Source organism: Notolepis coatsorum, assembly GCF_963971535.1.
Source record: "Notolepis coatsorum genome assembly, chromosome: 10".
NCBI classification, from domain to species: domain Eukaryota; kingdom Metazoa; phylum Chordata; class Actinopteri; order Aulopiformes; family Paralepididae; genus Notolepis; species Notolepis coatsorum.
In genome coordinates this window covers 45,415,067-45,433,479 of record NC_140174.1, presented here as the reverse complement: position 1 = coordinate 45,433,479, position 18,413 = coordinate 45,415,067, and the positions used below count along the sequence as shown (strand labels likewise).

Below are 18,413 nucleotides of genomic sequence, written 5' to 3'. Positions count from 1 at the left end.
GCTACACATGGGCGGACACACACACACACTCACACACACACACACACACACACACACACACACACACAGGGCAGCGGTGGCCTAAACCGGAAGGTCGCCGGTTCGATCGCCGGGACCAGCAGGAAAAATCTGGGCTGGGGAAGTGAATTCATAACTCTCTCCCATCCCCTTAACAACTACCGCTGAAGTGCCCTTGAGCAAGGCACTTAACCCCCAACTGCTCCAGTGGAGTTGCTCAGTGGCCAATGGTGTCGACTGTGGTTGTACTGGGCAGCTCCCAGGTGTGAATGGAACTGTGTGAATGTGAAGCAGGGCGTTCCTGAAAAAAAGCATCTGTGCTCAGCGAACCTACCCTGGGTAAATAAAGGTTAAACAAAAAAAAATTTACACACACACAGGCCCACTCCTTCCTGTCTAAAGCAGCGCAGAGAGGAAGCTGACAGAAACAGGGCATTTTGGAGCACTGTGTGTGAGGCATGAACATCCCCAGAGGCTCATATCACCAGAATAGCCTGTCAGCTGGACAATCAAAGCACTGTCATGAAATTGCAACATCAATAAAGGTGCAATTTGGCCCATTAATATTCATAGTACTTGTTCCCGGTAACATGTCCCTACTGCATCTGCATACGGCTGTGGGGCGCGATCTCTGCTCTGACAGCTGTGTCCTGGTCGCTCCCCTCTTTTACTGCCTCATGGATTGTATCAGTTGTCAGATCAGGTCTCCGCCCATATTAGAAACTGTCACGGCGAGCCGATTGATAACATTTTATGAGTCAATGTGGATTTATGAGGGCTTTATGGCATTGTATAGCTACAAAGTGAATTGAAGTTTTTGTGTTAGTGTGTTTTGTCTCCCCCCTCTCTCTTTCTCTCTAACTCTCTGTCGCTCTCTCTTCCTCTTACTGTATTAGGATGAAGGGTCCACCTTCCTGCAGATGGGAGCATCTCTGGAGCAACAGTTAGTCTGCATGTTCAAGGTAGTTTGCGTTCACCTTCATCATCACTATGTTGATCACTGACATTATGTCCCTCTCAGTTATTTGCAACGATTCAGCATTCATTGAATGATATCCCAAAAGACCTTTCATTACCATTTCTGTGATATCATTATAACTTTCCCATATTCCTGTTTCAGCTAATGGAGGAGTATGACTGGGGTGAATTTGTGGTGATCACCAGCTTTTTACCGGGGTACGATACCTTCGTGGATATTGTCCAGTCCTACACGGACACGGCCTACTTCCTGTGGAATCTACAGGATGTCCTGTCTCTTGAGATGTCCGTCGGGGCTAACGATGTGAGGACCAAACGTATGCTACAGCAGGTAGGAGGAGATACAGCCCACTGTAGGCCTATACGTACTGTAGTGGTTCATAAACTGGTTTGTTAAGGGTTTACACATTTTCCTTGGGCATTTGGAACATACACACCTACAGTATCAGCACAATTATCATTGAAATGTGGCAGTTGGAGTCAGGTCACTGTGTACCCACCTCAACTGTTCATATGCTGCTTTTTAAGAGACGTGGCCATAGGCCAGCCCTCTTTTACATTCGCACTTTGGCCAAGGCGAATATTAGAAGGTGACAACAGCACTGCCATTTACCTGTACCGTAAAGTGTTGCCTCGACAACGACAACTTTGGCTCATTGCGCTCAGCACCTTCTGTGTGAGTTTGGTTTATAGAGGACGTACCCAGCTGCAAAAGCCAACTGCTTTTGGAAGAAGCTTGTGGTATCACTATACACTCTTAGGCTGCGGTTACACTAGGGCCATTTCATTTTCGTTTCATTTCGCTTTTCAGAACGCTGCGTATTGGCAGGCAAGTAAGAGTTAAGTTAGACGTTGTTTTGTCTCGTCTACTATATACATGTAGTCAGTGGCGGCCGGTGTGATCTACTTTTGGGTGGGCGTAGGGGGGGGGGGGGGGGGGGGCATGTCACTGGCAGATCTAGCTAATGTTAAATGGGACAGAATAAGTCTAATACCTGATATTGACAATGCATGGTCCCTCTTTAATGACTCATTCAGCAAAATAGTCAACAAACATGCCCCTATGAAGAGAATGAGGATCAAAAACAGATGCAGCCCATGGTTCGACCACAACCTAGCAGAACAACTTCGCCTCAAAAACACCATCTGGCGTAAAGCTCGTCAGTCAAAATCTCATGAAGACTGGTTATCCTTTCGACAAATAAGAAATAAATACACCCAGGCTATCCGCAAAACCAAGACTGGTTACTTTCAAGAGCAGTTTAGACTCAGTAGCTCAAACCCAAGCAGGTTTTGGAAAACAGTTAAAGAGATGGAGAACAAACCCTCATCCTCCCAGCTGCCCACCTCCCTAGTAACTGGGGATATGGTAATTACTGGAAATGAGCGTGTGGCAGAGGCCTTTAATAATCACTTTATTAAAGCTGGGAGCCTGTTTGAGTCCATGTCACCCCCTGCCCCACCATCCAACCCCTTGCCCCTCAGCCCTACAGTGCCACCTGCCTCACCATCCAACCTTCGTGCCCCTAATCCAGCCACGCATCACAGTTTTGCACTGCAGGAATTTACTGAGAAGGACGTTTTAGAAGTACTCAGCAAACTCGACCCCAAGAAACCTCCTGGCCTTGACGGGTTAGACCCCTTTTTCTACAGAACTGCAGCCCCCATCATTGCTGAACCTATTTCCCATCTATGTAACCTATCCCTGCATACAGCAGAACTGCCCTCTGCTTGGAAAGCAGCCTTGGTACGGCCCCTGTTCAAAGGAGGAAACAATACTGACCCCAACTGCTACCGCCCAATTTCAATTTTACCCTGTATAGCAAAAGTGCTAGAGAGACTAGTTTGCAAACAACTCACAAGCTTTCTAGAAACCTACAACATACTTTCGGAAAACTAATCTGGCTTCCGCTCAGGGCATGGATGTGAGACTGCTACGATGAAAGTCCTCAATGATGTCCTCAATGCCCTTGACTCCAAACTCTACTGTGCTGCTGTCTTTATAGATCTGGCCAAGGCCTTTGACACTGTGGATCATGAACAGCTTTTGGAGCGGCTGAGAGACATTGGTGTCACTAATCACAGTGTAGCATGGTTCGAGAACTACCTCTCTGATCGCACTCAGTCAATAAAAACCGACAACCTATTAACCCAGTCCCTATCCATCTCTAAGGGGGTCCCCCAAGGCTCCTTACTAGCTCCAATCCTCTTCTCCATCTATATAAACAACATAGGCCAGTTTGCTGGAAACTCCCTAATTCACCTCTATGCTGATGACACAGTCCTGTACACCTCTGGTCCCTCCCCGGATGCTGTCCTGAAAACTCTCCAGGAGAGCTTTCTAAAAATCCAAGCTGGTTTCTCCGCCCTTTGCCTGGTCCTAAACACCAGCAAGACCAAAGTTATGTGGTTCGGCCACAAGGGTACCTCCCAGACTGGCACCATTGTAGCCGCCGATGGCAAAAAGCTTGAACTGGTCACCTCTTATAAATACCTGGGAGTGTGGATCGACACCAAACTCTCCTTCTCTGAACACCTAACTAAACTGCAGGCCAAAGTCAAAGCAAGGCTTAGCTTTCTGTATAGGAACCGTTCCTCCTTCACTAGATCTGCTAAACTCACCCTGGTCCAGATGACTGTCCTGCCGTTATTTGATTTTAGCGATGTAATCTACCGCTTGGCCCGTAAAGGTGATCTAGAGCGCTTAGATATCCTATATCACTCCGCCATTCGCTTCGCTACCAATGCCCCCTACAGGACCCACCACTGCGAGCTATACTCCCTAGTAAACTGGCCCTCCCTGGAGATTAGACGCAACATCCACTGGCTGGCCTTTGTATATAAAACACTTCTAGGCCGTAATCCCCCTTACCTTACTCGCCTAGTCCACCCTCGTCCACTCCCAAATTACCACACCCGGTCAGCCACACATATCCTGGTAAACGCCCCCCATGCCAACTCCTCACAAGGCCGTTCCTCCTTTCAGTACGCAGCAGCTGATAGCTGGAACACAATACAAAAAACCTTAAATATGGAAACGTTTATTTCAATTCGATTGTTTAAGGAAACTTTAACGAACTCCCTAGAGCACTCATGTAGATGTTTCTCCATGTGCTAACACCATGCTGCCACTATTGTTCTGTTGTCCGCCAGTTGTTGTTCAGTTCAGTTGTTGCTCTGTATGTATGTCCTGCCTTTTTAATAATGTTCCTTTGTGTTTTATTTTTATTTATTTGATTTTATCCCCCATCCCCTTTCCCCTAGGGGGCTTTTTACCCCCAAATAGGCCGTTATTGAAAATAAGAACTTGTTCTTAATTAACCTGCCTATTCAAATAAAGGTTTGATGATGATGATGAGATCAATCAATATGATCACAGTCGCCAGCATCCCGAGATCTCTCTCTCTCTCTCTCTCTCTCTCTCTCTCTCTCTCTCTCTCTCTCTCTCTCTCTCTCTCTCTCTCACTCACACACAGCGCGACGTGGAAATGTGAAATATAGCGTCACACAAGGAAAGTTCTGCAAAAGATCAGACAGAGTACTAGTATGTAGTATATTAACTTCAGTATGGGTACAGGGCTGTACAGCATATTTTGCATATTGTTAAACGAGCCAAGGCTAGCTATTAAACAAAGACATACCATCATCACAAGAGTTGAATGGGGCGAGTTGTTGTTGTTGACAGAACAAGCCATAATCCACTTATTTTAAATCCACTCAAAAAGAAACTCCAGTACCGTTTACAGACAACCAGGCTTGTTGTTGTTGTTGCCATAATCCACTTCTTTTAAATCCACTCAAAAAGAAACCGTCGTTAGCTGCATCCAGCTACCAAAAGCAGATAGCAGTCACGTAAGGGCTACAGAATAACCGGACAGGAAGGACCCGGCTGTTACAGGATCTCACTGCCACCTAGTGGTAGATCACTAGAAAACGCGCCCGCCTTCCATCATATTACATCATATTTCAACGCACAGTGCGTTTCGCACTGATAGGCGAAATATATTTGCTTGACCTATTTAATTGGCTGCGATGTACAGCGATGAAACCAGTGCCTGCCCTGTGAATCACAAAACAATTATTTATATTTGATATATTAACGTTATATTGTGCATTGGAAACACAAACATACTTAAAATGAGTAAATATTATTCATTTTAAACATGTTTATTTTATTTCTAGGGCTCTAAAATTAAAAATTTAAATAAAACATTTTCTTCTTCTCCTGCTCTTTACCAGGGCGGGCGGCGACCCAGCGCCCCTGGTGGAGAAACCGCCACTGCATGTAGTACAATAGGCCTTCTACTGGGCGACTTCAACCTGCCTGACTCATCTCAGTCAGTCATAGTAGTCTCCCTCCTACAATCGTTTGACCTGACTCCCACTGCCATGCCTCCCACCCACAAAGCAGGCAACTCCTTGGATCTCATATTTTCCCGTAACTCCAGCATCATTAACACCACGGTAACTCCCCTACATGTATCTGACCATTCCTTCATATCCTTCTCACTAACTCTCATGCTTAACCGAAAGGTCTTCACCCCAACTCAAACAGTCTCACTCAGACGCAACCTGCCCTCCCTATCCCCCTCCACCCTCTCCTCTGACATACTATCCGCTCTACCTTTGAGTGACACCTTCTCTGCTCTCTCCACAGAGATGGCAACCTCCACCCTCCTTTCAGCCCTTGCAACCTCCTTCGACAAGCTCTGTCCCCTCGTTGAGAAACCTGCCCGCCGTTCCCCACCCAGTCCATGGCTGACAGATCCAGTGAGAGAACAAAGACAGGTCCTGAGAGCAGCTGAAAGGAAGTATAGAAAGTCACGCCTCACTGCTGACATCGACACATATCACAACCTCTTGTTAACATTCTCCAAAACCATCACTAATGCCAAAGCTTCTTTCTTCCACCATAGGATCGAGGCCTCTGCCAAGAATCTTCGCAAACTGCATGCTACCATGTCCTCCCTCCTCACTCCCCCCCCACCCCCCCCTCCCTCATCTTTCTCTGCCGAAGACTTTGCGATCTTCTTTGAGGAAAAAGTGGAGAACATCCGCAGCTCCTTCTCCCAACCCCCACCCATTCCAAATGCTGAATCGAGAACCTCATCCTTCACTCTGTCATCTTTCTCTCCCATTACAGAAGCAGAGACCCTGACACTGGTAACGTCAAACCGTCCGACTACTTGCCAGCTGGACCAGCTACCCTCCCCACTCCTCCAGACCATAGCACCAGACATCCTCCCATTCCTAACTGCAACCATCAACTCCTCACTCAACTCGGGGGTGGTCCCCACCTCCCTAAAACAAGCCAGAGTCACGCCGCTCATAAAAAAACCAACCCTGAACCCTACCGTCATAGGCAACTACCGTCCTGTCTTTCTTCTCTCCTTCCTTTCTAAAACACTTGAACGTGCTGTATCCAACCAACTTACTGCTTATCTCTTACAGAATGACCTCCTAGACCCTAATCAGTCAGGCTTCAGGACTGGTCACTCCACAGAGACAGCCCTCATTGCGGTCACAGAGGCACTTCACTTAGCAAAAGCGAAAGGCCTCTCCTCTGTCCTGATTCTCCTAGATCTATCTGCAGCCTTCGACACAGTCAACCACCAGATCCTCCTTGCGGCCCTCGCAGGAATGGGAGTGGCTGGCTCTGCGCTGACATGGCTGTCATCATACCTCAATGACCGCTCCTACCAAGTGTCATGGAGAGGGACCCTGTCGGCCACCCGCCCCCTGCGGACGGGTGTCCCCCAGGGCTCGGTTTTAGGACCCCTTCTCTTCTCCCTCTACACTAAATCACTGGGTAACATTATCACGTCTCATGGCTTCTCCTACCATTGTTATGCCGACGATACTCAACTCTTCCTCTCCTTCCCTCCCTCAGATATCCACGTCTCTGAGCGGATCTCGGCCTGTCTGTCCGACATCTCAGCCTGGATGACGTCCAACCACCTCAAACTGAACCTAAGCAAAACAGAATTGCTCCACCTGCCGGCCAAATCCTCCCCCCTAACCGACCTTTCAATCACAGTCGAGAATACAGCTGTGACTGCGTCCCCGACCGCCAAGAACCTTGGTGTTGTCCTCGACGACCAGTTGAACTTCTCTGCTCACATCGCAGCGACGACCAGAACCTGCCGATTCCTCCTGAGCAATGTCAGAAGGATACGCCCCTTCCTGACAAAAGAAGCCACCCAACTCCTCGTCCAATCAACAGTCATCTCCCGCCTCGACTACTGCAATGCACTGCTCGCTGGCCTCCCGGCCACTGCCACTAAGCCTCTTCAACTCATTCAGAACGCAGCGGCCCGCCTGATCTCAAACCTACCGAAGTCGGCCCATGTCACCCCACTTCTTAGGGACCTGCACTGGCTCCCCATTGCTGCACGAATCCGCTTCAAGGCCCTCGACCTAGCATACCGTGCGGCAAAGGGAACCGCTCCCGCCTACCTCCGGTCAATGGTCTCTAACTACACACCCTCAAGACCCCTACGCTCTGCATCTTCTGGCCGCCTCAGACCTACTCCTATCCAAGCTCCGGGAGGGTCATCAAAGAGAAGTCGCCTATTCTCAGTCCTTGCCCCACAATGGTGGAATGAACTACCCACCCCAGTTAGGACAGCCGAATCACGTCCAATCTTTCGCCGTCGACTAAAGACGCACTTCTTCAACCATTATCTGAAAAAAAAAAAAAAAAAAAAAAAATCTAACCCTAACTAACCGTACTGTCATGCACTTGTCCTAATAAACTAACCTACACTGTAGCACTCAACACTTTGATGAACATTGTTGCTCAGCTGATAGAGTTGTGCCCTTCCTGATGGCTTGTCGTACAGAACTTGTAAGTCGCTTTGGATAAAAGCGTCAGCTAAATGACTAAATGTAAAATGTAAATGTAATGTACAATGCCAAAGCAGTAGGTGGCGATGTAGTTCATACATGAAGGCCATTTTCAACCAATCAGAAAGGTTGAACGAGACACTTCACATCCTGCTCAAAATCTCAAAAGCCACCATCTTTATACCTCGCATGAGCCATTTAGCCACATAGCATTTATTTTTCAGCAAGAAATAAAGTGCAATAAACAAAAACGGATACATTCACTGTGTGTTCTGCCTCATTTGTTGATGATTTGTTGATGAAACAAAACTAACATCAACACAATTGACCACCAAGAGCGGAGTTTAGTCTCTTACGTGCTAACGTGATTGGGATATGCCAGTATAACAGTATAGCATTGTGGCTAGCAGCGAAGTAACGTTAATGCTAGCAGAATGAATGGATGTAAACGTTATTTAACAGATTGCAGAATAGGTACAATACAATAAGGCTCAATACAAACAATTGTTAAGGGAATGCAGACTGTTGTAGCTTGTTATATTAATCAGCGTCCCCAGAGCGATAGTTCAACTTGACTAACAGGGTCTGAAAGTAACGTTAGCTAGGTAGCGACGAGCGACGCTAGCCAGCCAGCACCTGCGAAAACGAATGCCAAACTGTTCTGATGATATCAGACGTTGATATCAGGAGCTATCAGTAGCTAGATAACATCAGACAACGCCTCATGTATTAAACAAAAGTGAATAGATGACTGGGCCATTTAGTTTAATGCTTGTTATGTTGAAAGAGGAGCTCTGAGCTGTTCATGCAGTCGACTCTTGCGTGGTAAGGGTTTGTTGACATGACATGGGTCTGGGAGGGGGAGAATTTGGCGTCGGTCTCTACTGCGCATGGGCATTGGGCAGAACGGCTCCGTATCCGTATACATGGCACCATTGTCTGCGAGTTTCCAAAACGAAAAACCTTTATAGCATTCCCGCTAGGGAAACGCGTTGTCCTGCCAAAATGGCGTTTCTTTTAAACTTGGACATGCAAACGTAATCATTCAGCAACAAAAACAAAAACAAAAACCCCAGTTTAACCATGGCCTTAACACATTCAGGGCCATTGGGATGCGTCTAATAAATCTCTAGAGGACCGGCAAATGTAAACAGACGTGGGGCTGTTTGTAGAGCTAAATCTATACTTTATAGTATTGCTATTTGTCCATTCTCATTGTCAATTGAATCCGTCCCTTCAAAATGGCTTAAAGAAAAAAAAAATCATCAATATAGTTCTCATTTTATAGCGCCATGAATATAAGCGTTATACGGGATTTCGGCTAGGATATTTCCTGGAAGGCGAGAACAGGGCTAATAGCTACTACCGTTATATCCAATGGCATTTCCGTTATACATATGCTACAGAAATAACTCAAACTGCATATGATCGCCACGATCCTCAAGCATGTATGCATGAAAAAGGGGGGGGGGGGACGTTGTTTCTGATTATTGATTACCAATAACCGCGTTAGCCTCATTAGCCTCATTCATTGATCGGATGGATGGCTATCAAAAGGCCCGATCGGGATGTACTTTACGTGAAAAAGATCTTACCGTGGGCCGGTGGGATCCCCCCGAGCATATCCCCGTTATCGATCGCCATCTGGTAGATCGATATGTCCATTGGCTGATGATAAATCCCCTTATTGCATAGTGAAATCCGCAATCCAAAACGTAATCCAAGCTACATGCTGCACATCCAGAATCCAGCTAACTGAAAACTCCATTGAAAGTAAAAAGAAATAATGCTCCGTTCAGCCACAGGGCACACTGCATTATCGCGGTAGCGCCCCTAAGAGCATCTGGCCGGTATTGCACTTCCTCGAATTCAAAGAGTAGGGTACATCTGCAGTGCCGCTCGGCGACCTTGAATAGGTTATTAAAATGGAATAAACTTGCCACGGATATATCCGTGCTTCTGTCCACAACGGGTGGAATCGAAACACGGAGATCTCCGTGGTCGGGCGCCATTGTGTTAAAGGGTTGATGTCCACATATCAGAGTGCTGTTAAATATGCCAGGGATTCCTACATTAGAATTTTTTTCATAAATATTTGTATTGGCTGTAGTCACTGTGTGTTGTTGTAGCCACCGGGTAAATCGCGATTTTTTTATTTGTTTGTCATGACAAACCAATTACATAATCCAACATATGTGTAAAGGCACAACATATTCCAGTTAACGGTATCTTTTTTAAATTATTCGTTACGGCGCAATCAATACTTCCATGCGTTCGGGACCTCCATGTTTTGGGGGTATTCATCAGAAAAATCGGATCCGGGATTCGGCTCCCATCAGTCGGTCAAGAACTGCGGGTTTTCAGCCTCTCTCCTCTCTCCTGGAGCTTAGCGCTCGGCCAATCAGAGAAACGCGGAAGGCGCTCGGCCAATCAGAGAAACGCGGAAGTGCATGTTGGTTGCCTTAAGTGTTCACGCTTCCCGGTCAGCTGAAAAATGTGACGAGTTCCTCCATCATTTCATAAACAATCAGGCAGCAGATTATTTCCTCTGATCCCCCTGCCTTGCTAGGGGTGGCCTTATCACCAAAGGTGACCAAAGGATTTTCTGTCAGGGCCCCTCAGTTGTGGAACTCCCTGTCTGAGAATCTCAGGCTAGCAAAATCAGTGGCTTTGGAAGAATCTGGGATTTAGCAAAATTTTCAGAAGACATGAAGCCGGCTGCTTTGGAAGAATTTGTGGACAGGATTGTTCATTTAGCAACAGGGTAAGTCGTGCTAATTAATCTAGCTGAATGGTTTCTAACATTTTGGGGTAATTTTATGATTTGTGTTGGAACCCTGTGGCTTTGGTGAGGGCAATGCTAATATATTATATATTTTACAACGGTACAGCGGGTAAGCTAAGGTATGTTAGCCTTGGTTAATGGAAATTCCATAGAGAATCAATCTTGATGTTCCTGACTGAGAGAAAGACCATGGCAACTTGATAAAAGTGCAGTGTGACAATTGAAATGTGACTATTTGAATAAGGTAAAAAAGGATTACAGTGGAGTAATTATAACAATTGTTATTGATTAATTGAAGAGTAAAAGAAAACATTGTTATAGTGGTTTAAACAGGATAGAATGTAGCCTATTTGAACTGGGTGGTGATTATTTCCCTGGCTTTCCTTTCTACAAGATTCTTCAGCCTGGCTTCCCTTCTGTCCGAGAGGAGTGCAGTTGGTTCTGGAGTGGTGAACAAAAATCTTGAGCTGGATCAAAAGAAAGGGAAAGACCTTGAGTCTAATTCTACTAAAAGTAGTAGGACACCGTTACCAACACATGGAATACAAGGAGTTTGATAAAGTGGTGGGACTATAACACACCGTTGCCCACACATGGAATACAAGGAGTTTGATAAAGTGGTAGGACGTCACCTTAAGGAAAGAACTGTTGTGGTTCTTAGTAGTATAGTTAGTAATAGCAAGTATAGCATAGGGATATAGAGTAAAACCAGAGGTGCGTTGCTCATGGGATGGGGTTGCACGATGTGCAACCAGGCTTTTGTGAGCAGAAGCGCATGCACGCAAGAACGCGCTGCACTCGACTCGTACCTGGCTACCTCGCATAAGCATAACAATTCATGGCAATCACATTCACAGGTTTGGTGTGAACAGTGCTCTGCCTGAGTCAGACCATCGTTCACTCTTATTTGCTCAAACATAGCAGGCTGATTGTGAATGAGGGAATTCTCAGAGCTACAATAATCACTATGTCTATGGTGTACTAAGCACTACCTGTATTTAATTTGCAGCTAACATTGTATTGCATTTATCTCAGGACTTTTAACATGTCTATTTTATCATGTCTATTTTATGTCTATTTTATTATCTTCTACTTATTTTACTTATTATTGTATTCTTGCACAATCGAAGCGGGCATGGCCACCCGCATTTCACTGTATGCCCTGGTATGTGTGACAAATAAACCTCTTGAATCTTGAATCTTGAATCTAGGACAATAACACACCTTTACCAACACATGGAATATAAGGAGTTTGATAAAGTGAAAGTGTTGTATCTCATGAGAACTGTTCATGGATGTAAAATAATGGGAGTTGAACTGACTCAGCCACTAATGTACTTACTTAGATCATCCTAATGTTACAACTGTTTACATTAGATGTGGAGTTGTAAAATTGTTGAACGTTCAAAGTAGTAATTGACTGATTTTCTATGAGTTCATGGAATACCATATTGAATTGGGGTTGCTCTTTGTGCATTATTACGTTTTTTTTTTACAGGTAGTGCTTGATTAGTACACCATAGACATAGTGATTATTGTAGCTCTGAGAATTCCCTCATTCACAATCAGCCTGCTATGTTTGAGCAAATAAGAGTTAATGCAGTAAGGGCAATATCAATGCAAATTCTGGGTAAAGGAATATTCTGCAAGGTTGGGTATTGAATTCACTTCATGGAATTGAGTGGTATTTTAATTAAAAACCACCCATTTGTTAGTAATACATAGATTTAAAAGACAGAATAGTACAAATTAACTCAATATAATGATATACACAAGGCTACGTTGATTAGCAACTTAAACATTTAAAATAGTAACTAGAAATACAAAATAGGAAAACACAACTAAAGTAAATCTAGCTTACCTGATGGCTGATGGGTGAATTCCTGGTTAAACCTAAAAGGAAAAGAGAGAAAGAAGAACATACTTGTTACATAGGAAAGGTCTTGTTTTGTGGTTTTGTTTATTTTTTGTGCAATATAATAATAATAATAATAATAATAATAATAATAATAATAATAATAATAATAATAATAATAATAATAATAATAATAATAATAATAATAATAATAATAATAATAATAATAATAATAATAATAATAATAATAATAATAATAATAGATTGGATTTTAAGAGAGAAGCGCCTTTCTCAGACTCAAGGACACTGTACAAGGAAAGGATGGAAAAATAAAAATGTTGAAAAATAAAAATAAAAGATAAAAAAAAATAAAAAATAAAAAATTAATATCTGTGTATAGTAACAACAGGAAAAAACAAGTAAGATAAAGAGATAAAAAAGGAAGCAAGGTGCTGTCCAATTGGATGAAGTGGTTGAAATTAACAAACAAAACAAACAAACAACAAAACAAAACAACGGAATCTGTGGCTTAAAAAGAGTCAGGGGTGGGCTACTTGGGAGCGGGGCCGTGTTGCGTGAAGGCAAGTTTGAACAGGTGGGTTTTTAGCTTGGTTTTGAAGAAGTTGATGGTGTCAGAGCCTCGGATGAGGGGGGAGAGAGAGTTCCACAGTCTGGGGGCAGCTACAGCGAAAGCTCAGTCTCCCAGTGTGGAACGCCTGGTGCGGAGGATGGTGAGGAGGTCAGAGTTGGAGGAGCGGAAGCCTCGTGCTGGAGTGCAGGGGTGGAGTAGGTTGGTCAGGTAGGAAGGAGCCAACCCGTGCAGGGATTTGTAGGTGAGGAGGAGGATCTTGTAGGTAGGGGATTCGGTAGTTGATGGGGAGCCAGTGGAGTTTTTGCAGGGTGGGGGTGATGTGCTGCCAGGGTTTGGTGCGCGTGAGGACCCTCTCAGCAGAGTTTTGGACGTACTGTAAGCGATCCAGAACCTTCTTGGAAGCACCAAGAAGGATTCCGTTACAGTAGTCGAGGCGGGAAGTGATGAAGGCGTGAATGAGCAGTGTTGGGCAAGTTACTTTAAAAAAGTAACTAGTTACAGTTACTAGTTACTTCTTCCAAAAAGTAACTAAATTACTTACTCAGTTACAAATTATAAAAGTAACTAGTTACTTCAGAAAGTAACTATTGCGTTACTTTCAAGATCTTTTTTACATAAACAACATACACAAATCTAAACTATTTTAATTTGCTGTGGGACAAAGTGAGACTAGCCTCCAATCAAATGCCATGTATGTAGATATTATAATTACTATGTTTATATAGTGGATCATACAAATACAAACATAATAGATGTTTTGGAACTTTTGATATGTATTGCCCCTCAACAGGCCACAACTGGGCAACATTAAATTATGCTTGTTAAGCACTATACCAAAAATAAATAACAAATATATACTGATTGATTGAACATTTTAATTAACAGATTGCAGAATGGGTACAATACAGTACGGCTCAATACACACAATTGTTAAGGGGATGCAGACCAGAGAAAGAGTTTCGTCTTGTTTACATCAGGGTCCCCCATTTTTTATTCATGACATTTATGACGAAAGTCTTTCTCTGGTCTGCATCCCCTTAACAATTGTATGTATTGAGCTGTACTGTACTGTACCCATTCTGCAATCTGTTAATAAACTTTTCAATCAATCAATCAATGACATACACAACATACAGATATAAGAATCTAATCTAATCATCTAAACTAATCTAATCATGACATTTAAGACATGCATGACATACAGAGATATATATATCTCTGAGCACCTGAAGCCTGTGCTATTAAACCAGGAAGTGCAGCACTGTTGATAAGGCTGTCAGCACTGCAGTAGAGCCACTCAGTGCCCTGCGCTGCAAAGAGTGAACACAAAACGCTCATGGACCCGCGGTCTCATGTTGACTGATCAGTGATCGCTTGTCTTGTCGCGCTGTGTGTCAGACTCTGGATGCTTTAGACACCCGCCCACCTCCACCTCTGATTGGCTTACCATGACATTTTATTCAACCTCAGCCAATCGTCAGCATGTATGCTTGGCTCGCGCACTGCCCACTAAACAAGGAAGAACATATTATTGCCTCTCTGCGCAGAGATCTGTCTGATGAAAGAAACAGGTTCATTCATAGTAACGCGCCGCATTTTTTTGCAGTAACGGTAACAGCGTTATTAAGATTGGAAGAGTAATCCGTTAGATTACTCGTTACTGAAAAAACGAACGCCGTTAGTAACGAAGTTACTTATAGCGCCGTTATTCCCATCACTGTGAATGAGTGTTTCCGCTGAGGTGTCGGAGAGTGAGGGGCGGAGGCGGGAGATGATTCTGAGGTGGAAGAAGGCGGATCTGGTGACAGACTTGACGTGAGGGTGGAATGAGAGGGTTGAGTCCAGTATTACGCCCAGGTTCCTTACCTCCGTGGAGGGGCAGATGGAGTAGCCATCCACGGAGAGAACAAGGTGGTCGATCTTTTGGAGGAAGGCTGGGGAGGCTACAACTATTAGTTTGGTCTTCTTGCTGTTGAGTTGAAGGAAGTTGGTGGTCATCCATGTTTTTATGTCCTGGAGGCAGGCAATGAGGGAGGGGGGAGGAAGGGGAGCCGAGGGTTTGGTGTGGAGGTAAAGCTGCGTGTCGTCTGCGTAAAAGTGGAAGTGGAGGCCGTGTTTCCTTATGATATCACAGAGTGGGAGGAGGTAGATCATAAAAAGGAGCGGACCTAGCACCGAACCCTGGGGAACACCCTGTTTAACAAGTGCTGGAGCTGACCTGGACCCCCAGAGGGAAACATACTGCCATCTGTTGGTAAGGTAGGATGTGAACCAGGACAAGGGGGTACCAGTGATGCCAAGGACACTTTCCAGGCGGTCTAGGAGGATTGAGTGTGAGATGGTGTCGAAAGCAGCTGAGAGGTCCAGGAGGATGAGGATGTTGATGTTGCCAGCATCAGCAGCCATGAGGAGGTCATTTGTTACCTTGATCAGGGCGGTCTCGGTGCTGTGTTTAGCCCTGAACCCAGACTGGAGTGGTTCAAACAGGTCATGGTAGGCCATGTGACTCTGTAGCTGGGCGGCTACTGCGCGTTCGAGGACCTTGCTGAGGAAGGGGAGGTTTGAGATGGGGCGGAACTTGTTGAGGTTATCGGGGTCCAGACCGGGTTTTTTTAGGATTGGGGTGACTGCTGCCACCTTCAAGTCAGCAGGGACGGAGCCAGTGGAAAGGGATGAGTTGATGATGTCTACCTTGAGAGGACAGAGGGCAGGCAGGCCAGCCTTCACCAGGGTGGTGGGCATGGGGTCCAGAGAGCAGGTGGAGGATTTAGAGCCCGACACCAGCTTCGTAAATGGTGTCCACCAGGGAGAAGGATGAAAAGGAGTAGGTGGGATGGGGCAGAGGGTCATGCTCAACGAACAATAAACACTATGCAACAACCATCAAATGCACACAGCACACACATCCACACGCACACACTCACTTTAAACAAACAACACACTGCAGCACCCACTCTCCACACTTTAGATCACCTAAACACACTTTATATTTATTGGTAAATGATTTGCACTACAACTCGTACACCTTACTGTAAATTGTACCTCATCCCATTTCTGCTTTGCACTATATAGTATTGTATATTAGTATATTGCATAGTATATTGTATGGTAACTCAGTTACTTCTAGTCTGCATCGAACATTGTACATATGTCTATACTGAACACTGGGACCTCTATTTTTACTTCTTTTTACATGCTACTTTATTTTATTTTATACTTATCTTGTCTAGCACAGTCTCTGGAGCGTAACAGTAAGAAGCATTTTGTATAAAAGTATTCTGTACTTCTGTATGACAACTATTAAAGAAACTTGAAACATGTTTAACAGCCGGAGGTGTGGGGGACACAGGAGTAGACTGGAGCTGCTGGTAGATGGCATCGATCTTGTTTTGGAAGAATTCCGTGAATCTGTTGCAGAGATCAGAGGAGGTGGTCTGGAGGGGGTTGTCGGGGGGCTTGAGGAGTTTGGTGATGGTGGAGAAGAGGGCTTTGGAATTCCCTTGGCCTTTGGAGATGACATCAGAGTAGAAGGAGGACTTGGTTTGGGTGAGGGCGAGTCTGTAGGAGATGATGTGGTCAGAGTAGGCCTGGGCATGGTATAGTACCAACTGGTATAATCTATTGTATAGTACCGAGTGGTAAAATCTATTGTATAGTACCTACCAAGTGGTATCATTTATTTTCTTATGGATTCTATCTTGACATTTTTAGTTGCAAATTGCAACAGAAGGAATAAAGAGGGGAAAAAAAGAGAAAGAAAATAAATGTTTTATACTTATCTCACCAGTGCTTCTCCAGAGCGATCTGGAAGTTCTGAGATGCTGGTCTACGTAGAAATTGGCTATATGAGTTGTTCTGTGTTTGTTGTATCATGTAGGTTTGCACCATTATTATAAAAACAAATTCCCCTCAATTCATTGGATTTGTGTGAAGATACAGTCCTCGAGAGCTAGTGTTCTGAAAATGGTCAAATAAATAATTTCTTTATTGAAATGGGTTGTCTTTAATCATACTTTTGCTGTGGTTGAAAAGTTTAATAGATGCTATTTAGATGCCCCTCTCAATTACAAAACGTGATAGGTCTACAGTACATATATTTTGAACAGCGTCTATCAGAAAATAGACGTGAGCGTTTAGTAGACGTCTATAGCAAAGCTTAGCCATTGATTAAACATCATTAAAACATAGGACTGTTGAAATTACATTGAAACAACCGCTAGGTGTTATCTAGATGTCTACTAAACTTACATTTTATCCCAAGGGATAGAGAAATCTATGTACCATATGGACATCTTTTAGTTGTCTAAAAAATTGCTCAGTGAGGTGGGATTTAACAAAATTACTGACTTACATACTTAGGCCTTTTTATTCCTTTCGGAACATAGGCCATTGATGAAAAGTTTCCACCCCCGTCTGTCTTGCGCCATCCTCTCCAGCTGTTTCCACGTCAGTCCCCTTGTCTTGAGTTCCTGCTCAGTGTCTCTTCTCCAGGTGTTTTTGGGTCTTCCTCTGCCTCGCTTGCCTTGTGGGTTCCAGGTTAATGCCTGTTTGGTTATTGCGGTTTTGTGTCTTCGAAGTGTGTGCCCAATCCAGCTCCATTTTCTCCTGGTCAGCTGGACCTCCACTGATTCTTGCTCGGTGCATTCCCACAGCTTGATGTTGGTGATTGTGTTTGGCCAGAAGATCCTGAGGATACGTCTCAGACAATGGTTGATGAAGGTCTGCAGTTTATTGTTGATGTTAGTGGTGGTTTTCCAGGTTTCAGAGCCATATAGCAGAATGGATTTGACATTGGAGTTGAAGATTTTGAGCTTGGTGTTGAGTTTGATGTTTCGGGTTTTCCATATCTTGTTTAACATGTTGAATGTTGCTCTTGCTTTTCCTATTCTTGCCCTTATGTCTTCCTCAGTCCCGCCATCAACAGCTATAACACTACCCAAGTATGTGAATTTGTCAACCTCTTCCAGTGTCTAGCCCCCGATGGTTATGGGGTTTGTGCTTTTATTATTGACTCTGATTACTTGAGTTTTTTGTCCATTTATTTTGAGCGCAAGTCCAGCTGCAGTTGTTTCTAGCAGCTGGGTTTTGTCTTGCATCTGTTGATGGTTGTGTGAGAGTAGTGCAAAGTAGTCAGTAGTCATCCGCAAAGTCCAGGTCTTCGAGGTGCTCCGTTAGACTCCACTGGATGCCAGTCTTTTTATTGGTTGTGGTTTGCCTCATGATCCAGTCGATGCATAGGAGGAAGAGGAAGGGGGAAAGTAGGCAGCCCTGTTTCACGCCGGTGAGCACTTTGAAGTGTTCTTGTGCACATCCGTTATGTAACACTTGGCATTTCATGT

The 18,413-nt window shown here is 44.4% G+C and overlaps 1 protein-coding gene across 1 annotated transcript in view; it reads left to right on the top strand.

Annotated features, from left to right (window-relative positions):
- The window catches only part of LOC311235560 (glutamate receptor ionotropic, NMDA 2C-like), a 177,525-nt gene that overhangs the window by 78,078 nt on the left and 81,034 nt on the right, over positions 1-18,413 (top strand). Inside the window, exons 4-5 of the mRNA XM_084323029.1 lie at positions 915-980; positions 1,139-1,327. Coding sequence (XP_084179155.1) covers positions 915-980; positions 1,139-1,327 — 255 coding nt within the window. The remainder of the gene's footprint in view (positions 1-914; positions 981-1,138; positions 1,328-18,413) is intronic.